The sequence below is a fragment of the Melanaphis sacchari genome, unplaced genomic scaffold (assembly GCF_002803265.2).
Source record: "Melanaphis sacchari strain LSU unplaced genomic scaffold, SCAv2.0 Contig31_pilon_pilon, whole genome shotgun sequence".
In the NCBI taxonomy this organism is placed as follows: domain Eukaryota; kingdom Metazoa; phylum Arthropoda; class Insecta; order Hemiptera; family Aphididae; genus Melanaphis; species Melanaphis sacchari.
Genome location: NW_020271193.1, coordinates 1,387,486 through 1,397,409, shown reverse-complemented (window position 1 = coordinate 1,397,409; position 9,924 = coordinate 1,387,486). Strand labels below are relative to the sequence as shown.

The following is a 9,924-nucleotide window of genomic DNA, read 5'->3' as shown; positions in this document are numbered from 1 at the left end:
AAGGCATAAAAAGGTATAATAAATACCTATGTGAAAGACATTATTTATTTTAGAAATTTAGTTTATATAAAACGTAAATTAAGCTAGATATGTTAAATATTAGTGAGATTTTAAAACGTACAACACAAATGTATAGTTAGTTTTAATATTTTATTATTATATTAGATAAATGTACATAAATAATTAAATTGGGTAATTAAAACATATATTATTATATTGTATTATTTCTGGTATGGCATGGTAAGTAATAACTTAACAAATATTTACTTACATAAAATATAAAGATATATAAAGTATTAAATTTAAAATGTTTATAATATTATATTATTTATTAGTATCTATTTATCAATTATATATTTATATTACTATATATGAGTGTACATACGGCTCGATATTTACTTAGAGGTTTATTTGGGGAGAGGTTAATTTTTATTTTTATTTACTTGCATTTACTATTTAGCGATATAAATTTAGCTACAATGTAAGAACTATGAATTATATTTCTATTATCATACAAACATAAGAATTACATTTCTTATTATAAAAATTGACAATGTAATGAATACAAATAAAAAAAAAATATTTAACTTATTATAAAAAAAGAAGTTTTTTGTTTTCATGAAGACATATTGACTAGGTAATTAAAATATACATAACTAAATAGAAAATATGGTACTACATGAACACTATTTATGAATTAAATAATTAGAATTTTTATTCAGGAGAGGTATTATAGCACACATAAACTAATTTGTAAATAGGTACATCCCAAATTTGCAAAGTAAATATCAAATCATAACATATATAGTAATTTTTGTATATTCATATCAAATAAAGATAGATAAGCCAAATGTGTTAAAAAATGTTATAGTAAAACATACTAAGCTAGTAAGGGGATAGGTACTTTAAAATGGATTATATTTATACCTAATGTCTATCCTTCTACCAATCACATTAAAAAATGACAATAATAAAATAATTAAAGGTAGTTGAATTCGTGACACTTAATATTTTTTTTTAGTTATAATATTATTTTTACAAGACGATTAATAAAGTATATTTTACAATAACATTGAATTTGTTAATCCTAATCGAGATTTAAAAACTACTTATATTATCAATTCCAATCATATTATAATTTTTACTCGAGATAATTCATCATAGAAAGTATCAGCATTCAGTATAGAAAATAGATATACCTACAAACAACAAGCTACAACATTATAGTACCATATTATTTAATATTTATGGGTCATAATATTACATAGGTATGTATTAATTAATAAACGTATCTAAATTTAATTTTAAAACAGTTTATATGTTTATGAAATAAATATATTTATTATTTTAACTTTATTTAAAAATATAATTGATTGTATGAACATAATTTAGAATTTTGGTTTTGTATATTATAGTTACTTAATTAATATTGTTAATAAACTGAAGGACTATCATCTTTACCTACCAAGTGTCTTATCACATTTTCGACGTTTAAAAAAAGACAGTATTTATTTATTATAATCCCTGTTGGTTTACATACTATAATACTATATTTGTGTTGTGCATGTGTATTGTGTTAAGAGGACGTCGCACTCGCATGTGTTGTCTCCGCCTTACTCACGTACGACATAGTAAATTTTCGTTTACCAATTTCAATAGTGTGCTTTTAGTTTTAATATTAGAATAAATTGATCCATTATCAAACTTTTAGGTAAGAACATTATCTATGTTCTCTCGTTAGTATTTCACAATATTTTAATTTTTAAGTGAATTATGAGCATTTTAAAATATTATTGTTCTTCATACCTACTCATAACTCACTTAAAAATTAAAATATCGTAAAAAAACCAACGAGAGAACACAGATAATGTTCTTACCTAAAAGTTTGATAATGGGTCAATTTATTCTAATACCAAAACTAAAAGCACACTATTTAAATTGGTAAACGAAAATTTACTATGTCGTACGTGAGTAAGGCGGAGACAACACATGCGAGTGCGACGTCTTTTTAAGTACTTTAAAATTACTTCTTAAAATATTAGCGTATTAGTCAGTAAAAGTAAGGAATATTCATTTACACGAGTTTACAACAAGTCTACTGCAAAAATTCTCTTATTTCGTCAACAATGTGATTTTCACATTGTGAAACGTGATGCATATCCATATGTCGCTTGAGCACGTCTCTTCTCCTGTAATATGTGAAACATATTGTACAGCAAAACTGGTTAATTTGTCCGCATTCATACATTACGTGCCGCTTCATGTGCTGTTCTCTTTTATAGCTTTTGCCACACGACTTAGGACAACTGAATCGACTATTCTCGTTGTCACCAGTGCGTTCTGAAAAACGGTAGTCAAATATATATAGTTCATATGGCGTATGGAAATAATAACAATAATATTACTTAGTGGCGTGCTCGGCTTTTTTAAAAGAAAAGGGATATATGCATTATTGACAATTTTCAGACTACGTTATAACAAATATATATATTCTTGTATAATATAACAATAGATGCTAGCTAATTATAATTAATCGCGTATGCAAAGAGAATTTTTTATACTATTTAAATAATATGTTATTAGTTAATTTTCGGCGTAAATTACTCCGTGATGGCGATAAATATGCTTTTATTACTTTATCATAAATTTAATACTACAAAAATAAGCCAATGCAAGGAAACTGAGGAAAGAATATACTCATCCCCCTCTTAGTGAGCACGCCAATAATATTACCACAGAATAAATGAAATTTCATTTAATTTGTGATATTACTGTCACGCCAATTTATAACGATATTATAATATGGAGTTTTGTAATCATTCATTGCGCATTCATTCATTATCAAAGCTAAAATATTAATTATAGCTGCGTTTGGTTATATTTAGCAATTAGCCGTAATTTAAGTCCATAATCTATAAATAAAATATGATACATAGATTATAATACAATAAATAATTATGCAGATAATGCACGATAGCGAAATATTGTCTTATAAAACAAGAATTCCAAACATAGGTAACTAATATATATATATTAATTATAATTTTTAAATAACCTAATCAATAACCATGATTCTTTGATGAGTTATATAATTTCAATGGTTCAAATCTACAGTTGACTTAGTTAAAGCCACGGGATCACGATCACAGCCGCGAAGCAATGACTTAGATTTAAAAGCTATTTTTATTTAATTTATTTATTTTCCATAATATTGCTATATAAAATCTTGTGACCAAATGGGTAGAGATACTTAAGACCCAAATTCAAATAATTTGTAAACAGTATAGCACTATAGCCATACAGAGGTGCCTTTAAAAGTAATTACCTTTTTTTTTTATATGATAAGCTGTTAGTTTTTAATGACTAGGACAGTTTGACAATAATTTAAATAATAATAAATTATGATAATACCTATAGAAAGAAAAAAAATATTAACATAAGTACAATTTTAAATCGGTTTCCAATACGAAATTAAACTAACCTTTAAACCACACATTAATCCATGAGATTGACAAAATGTCTCGTTAAAATTAAAAGCTGGTGAAATAATAATAACAATTAATAATTATCTATAGCCCTTTCTTTGTAATAATTGACAATAGTATAAATAAAAATAAAAATAGGTAGGTATATAAAATTATTTATTATTGGCCAAATAGCTTAGTAGTTGAACAAACACTTCAATTTTTAACGATTTATGTTTTTAATTTATTATTTATGTACACAATAAACTCATTAATTTTTTTATAAGTTACTTTCTATTGTCTAAATTATGTAACATATGGGTTTAAAAAGAAAATATTATTTTTATTTAATATAAATTATGGAGATAATAAATAAAATTAATTTTATACCAATATAAATCATATTATATAGATTTTTTGAAGACTTTGTACATAAATATATTTTTTTTAATTTGTATAAATATAATTATAATATCATAATATTAATATATAAAATTGGATATTTAGAAGTATATATATATATAAATAATGTAGATAAATAGGAACGATTATAATTAAATTTCTTTATTAGTGCATTGTAAATTTGTTACTTCATTTTGATATTGTGGGGTGTACGTAATTTATTACACAAAATCAACAAATCAAGTTGTAAAGTCATACATTTCACGAAATTATTTAATATTATCTTAGATGAGTACATTTTAAAGAAAAATCATATATATATATATTCCTGTAAAAAAAAAAAATATACAAGTAGGAATTTATTTTCACTATGAGTCATAACTTATCATTTAAATTAATTACTAATAACAAAGAAGTAATTTTTTTTTATATGAAAAAGTAGTAAATATTAATCCGAAATGACATTATGGGCTAATATCATATGAGCTCTAAGTGACGATACAGGCGAACATGATTTCCAACAAATTCTGCATATTCGCAATTTCCAATACTGTTTAGGGCATCCAAAATCGTTATGAGCAAGAAGCTGGTGTTGAAAATTGTAACTACGGCCACAATTGCAAGGGCACAGAAATACAGTTTGCGGATATAGCAACATTTTAGCTAAGTATTCTGTAATAGTGTAATGTATACGATAAGGATAATTTAATTATGGTGAGATTTTTAAATTTTTAAATAATTTATATTAGATACTTATTGTTAGGTATCATATAAGTTATTCAAGATCTTTATAATTACCCAATTGATTAAACCTTTCACAAAAATAATAAAGATAACACACAAATATTATATAACATATAAATATATAATAATATATTAATATATTACACCTAGATATAATACTATAGATAAATAAAATTACTATCACCACACATAAACGAAAGACATACATTATATTTTGTACATTACTGAATTAGTTTCGACATAAAATGCGCAAGACATATAAAATATCAAAATAAATTGAGATTTTTTTAAAATTCCATGAGCTATTTATGTACCTATAATATATAATATTTAGTTTTTACGTTTTAACGATTATGATTTATGATAGATTGCGGACTGCGGGTTATTATTTTGATTTTATAACATTCAGAGCCTATAATAGTAATAAATGCATTGGTTACGATTATAATTCAAATCTCAATAAACACTTAAATCATATAAAAAAATACATCAAAATATATTGAAAAAAATGATTTATTGTTTATAATAATGATGTGTTATTTTATTATTTATTATTTTTTAACAATATTACTAATAACTAATAAGTGATAGATAATAAATAATAAATAATAATAATAGGCATTGATATATTATGCAGTCTTAGTATCGATTAAAGTATCGATTAGTATCGATAATTATCTGGTATATTTACTATCTAAACAGTACCTATTATAAGCAGTGCTTGAATTTTGAAGGAGAAAGAGTTCGTTTTCTTTTAAAAAACATGCATGCCTCTTATAGTTTTATCTTAATTAATAAAATATTTAGAAATGCATATTTTTTTTTATGTTTTTGCATCCTTCTTGTTTTTTCTCATTTCAACCATTAATTATATAATCAGCTATATGGCTAGACACAAATCACAACCTATACCTATCAATCATATATAATAAGTAAAATACTAAAATATGTATTTTTAAGTACCTAATAAGTAATAAATAACTATAAATATAGTAAAACAATTTATAACATTAATAAACATAATAATTTATTGAAATTTAACAACATTTATTTTACATAAAGTTAAAATTTAATTAAATAATCCAAACAAGGAATATGTTTAGTTGTCAATTTTTTAAGATCAAATATATTTTCCTGTGTACTAGTTATTAAACATAATTTTTTCAAGCTGTTTATTTAATACTTTCATTTGAAGTTCATACAATGATTTAAATTTGAAATTTGAATGATCAATGTAAACATTTAACCTCTTATTACTGTTATTGCTTTGTAAATCATTATTCCAACTATTTGAACTATTTGATAAGTACGGTCCACTATCTGAAAATGCATACATAATAATTTTTAGATTAATATATAAAAATAGTGAAAATATTTTAATACAATTATTTACAATCTATGAGTTTTTTGCTTGAAAATAAGCTGATAAGTACAAAATATTAATGAACAATTAATTCTAAAACTATAAAACAAATTTTAAAGTAAGAACTACTAAACAGGTAGGTAGTTATTTTGTAATATTTTAATATTTAGTATAACGAATCTACAAAATAATAAATTAGGTACCATATTAGCTGTTTCCCTTTGTGACGGAATCAATATATATTTTCCTTTAATTAAAAAAAGTACTGATGCAATTAAAGAAATATATTATCAGTGACTCCGATCCTTATATCCAGGTTTTACAGTTGCAATACCTCTTAAGGGTGGGTAGGTATAGTAAATCTTCGAAATACACTAGCTAAAATAATAATAATAATTATAATGTTATCATAGTTAACATTATAAACTGCTTCCTCCCTTTAACACAGCCCAGCTACCAATTTATAAATTTAATTATTACTCTTAATGATTAAAATTATATTTCGAAAGGAGAAAAAAAAAATTGCGGGGCAGTCGCCTAACCAATTGTGGATTTGTGAGTACTATTGCTTTGCAATACCTCATAAAACTGACTTTGACATCATTGCTTAAACCTATCCAGCAAACTTGTAGATACCTACAAAATTATAAAATTAGATGCTTCTCGTATGTAGTATAATATCCATGAGTATAGAGTATTTAGTTTAATTATTGTTTATTATTGATGGTTGGTTAATATAAATAGTATACATATAATAAATTATTTGTAGAAGATAATTTTATTAATTTTTTGCTATATTTTTTTTGGGACTGACTTTCTATACAAAGCTTCTCCAACATATTTATTATGTTACACTGAAATTGTCTAGGTACTGTGCATCCGTACATCATATGACTCTTCAGATTATATTTACGACCACATCAGTTCAGGTATACAGCAGGATCATCAGCAACAATCATTTATAGTTTGGATATTAAAATACCTGCAAGACATTAAGTTAAAATTAATTATAGCTAAATTTTTTACATCAAAAAACTAATACACTGTATGTCACAATGTACATAGATATATAATATGCTGTAAAAAAGCCAAATGATTTATTTTATGAAAAGTTTTTTTTTTTTATTACTAAAATAAATAATTCTATATAAGAATTATCTATCGTTGATTAACATTAAATAATTTCTATTTTAGTAAGTACCTATTATAATAGTTCTAAGAATTAGTTAATTAATTATATCCTATAAAAATAATCATATAAAATAAAATATGTTTATCGGGTATCAAATATTGTTATTATTAAGTATTATAAAATATCTAATTTAATAATATTTATTGACAACAAAAATTATTAAATTGAAATATGTTATTTAAACAGGTTATTACTAATTAAATTTCTTGTACAGTTATATCAACAAAATTCAAATTATAACAGACAGCAGTCAATTTATATGGTGACAATATAGTTGTAATCAATGATTAGCACAATTTACAGTTTGTGTTTAATACCACCTTGGTATCTAGACACCTAGAATACCTAATACATTTATGATATAATTAAGTAATTTGATACATTAAAATTTGAAAATGTTATTGTACTTAATTGCAGTACAATGAAGATATTACCACAGATATATATCTGTGGATATTACTAAAAATAATGGTAATCAAGAAAATAATAAGACAATTTATTATATATATACATATATGTGGTTATATAAAGTTTTGCAATAAAAATCCATTTTTAAAACATCAGAGTAATCTGAAAAAAATAGTAATAGAGTTAAGGAGGTATATATTGAAAAAAGTTATAAACTGTTGAATTATATACCCAATTACAAGACTGAAATATTTGTGAGTTTTTGACAGTATTATTTTATAAACATTATTTAAGTCAATATCATCATAAATAAACTTTGCTTTTTACAATTGAGTTAATCAAGACTGTTTAGAGTGGGAGATTGACCAAATTATCAAAAAGTTCCATGTCTCAATGTAAATAAAGTCAACATATGTAGAGTGATGAAATAGCTCTAAACAGTCTTGTATGTAATTGATGACATTATTTAAATGGTTATTAAGAGAGCAAGTAAATACATACCAATGAAACAATATTATGCTATTAATATAGAACAAATTATCAGTAAATATCATTGCTTAATAATTTATTTATGAGTTGAAAATAAAAAAATACTCAATTTTCATATTTTTTTATGTTAAATAAAAATTATTATAATCATTTTAAGTTAGCTGAGATAATTATTAAAGTAGTTTTAGCTTTTAATTATTCAGTAGTTTTAACAATCAATTATATTTATATATATATATATATATATATATATATGTATACATTGTTATTTAAAAAGATAGAAACTTAAAAATGATTACAATAATAAATTAATTGTAAAATTATTAATACGTAATTTAAAAAATATTGTTTGACAACTACATTGAATTATATATATAAGTAAGTATAAAACGTTTTGTAATGACGAGAGTAGAAACTTATTCAGATAACCTTGTATACCTAGTTGTATACATTTATTAAGCACATTTTATGATTTGAAATTTTAATTTTTAAATTGTAAATGTATGAAAAAAATATTTTTATTTAAAATGTATTTGAATATTTGATAATCTTCTAATTTGATATGAATTTATGTTAATTAATCATTATAAAAATATAGTATGTACTAATACAATATAATCTACGTATTGTTTTTAATATAGACTGTAATTATACCATAAAATAATATTCACATTTATTTTAAGAACCTATAAATTTATTTTAAATTTTAACATAAAGTTTATTTTATTAATTATATTATATGTTGTTGCAACAAAAAAAAAAAAAAATCATATACTATAATAAATAACATTAAACTTAGAAATATAGTAAAAAAAATAGTTCCCCATTAGGGGTTTAAGGATATATAACTAAAATTAACTAGACAATAGACTCAATATTTCTTAAAAATTAACATAAAATATATAATTTATCATATAACTTATTTTTCACATAATTCAACAAAGCACATGCTCATTGCATCTAAAATATTTTTGTGTACAGCCATTTGATGTTTGTTGAGATTGACTTTTTGAGCAAAAGTCCTAGGACAGTATTCACATTTAAACTGTGGCGGTACACCACATTCATATTTGAGATGCCTGCGTAATGTTCCACGATGATTATATGATCGGCCACAATTATTTGGACATAATAATTTCAACAAGTTTGACCTTTGGAACGATCCTATATCAAAATGAAAAACAAACTAAATTATATTTTTTTCTATTGTCAATATATATGATATTACTATTTATGTTAGAAAATGTATTGTACATAATATGTTAGTTTGGCAGATCACACGAAGAAAATGTCCAGGCTTGTTAAATTGGGTGAACCATTGCTGTGTTAATAAAAATAATAAATACATTTATTTTTACGCTATTTTTTTTAAAGGTAGGTAACAAAATAATAAACCTACCCATATACCAGCTATAATGGATATTAACGATAATGCTAATATATTGTTTTTTAATATAGAATAATTACCATCTATTTATTATTAAATAAAAATACAAATATTAAATTTCAATAATTTTACTGTTAAATTACACTAATTTAATATCTAATTAATCATTTTTGATTTTGATTGAATAATCTATCACTCTATTTATCTTATTACTAAAAAATAAAACTCATAAAATGATTTTATAGTTTTCTATGTTAAATGATGTTTTAAGATATCATGTCAAATAAATAAAATTTAAAATTATAAATAATAAAAAAATTCAATGCAATAATATGAGATAGATTAATAACAAAATCACAATTTATTTGTTATCATTTAATGTCATAGAATTTAAATTGTCAACAAACAAATAAAAATACTCTTGGATAGTTGGATGTATTGAAAGTTTTACTTTTGAGTACAAGTATACACATAA

General features: G+C 22.7%; 1 protein-coding gene across 1 annotated transcript; it reads right to left on the bottom strand.

The window, feature by feature from the left end:
* Positions 1-8,928: 8,928 nt before the first annotated feature.
* Positions 8,929-9,494, bottom strand: LOC112596285 (probable transcription factor Ken). Its single transcript, XM_025341878.1, has 2 exons — positions 9,291-9,494; positions 8,929-9,226 (listed from the first exon to the last, which is right to left on the bottom strand). The coding sequence occupies exons 1-2, from the start codon at positions 9,316-9,318 to the stop codon at positions 8,982-8,984; spliced, it is 273 nt and encodes a 90-aa protein (XP_025197663.1). The 5' UTR covers positions 9,319-9,494; the 3' UTR covers positions 8,929-8,981.
* Between the last annotated feature and the right edge of the window lie 430 nt (positions 9,495-9,924).

Excerpts from the sequence above, each read along its gene's own strand:
- LOC112596285 (XM_025341878.1), bottom strand. The coding sequence starts at position 9,318 with ATGTACAATACATTTTCTAACATAAATA. Across the intron at positions 9,227-9,290 it reads TACATTTTCTAACATAAATA|GATCGTTCCAAAGGTCAAAC; the intron begins GTAATATCATAT and ends ATTTTGATATAG.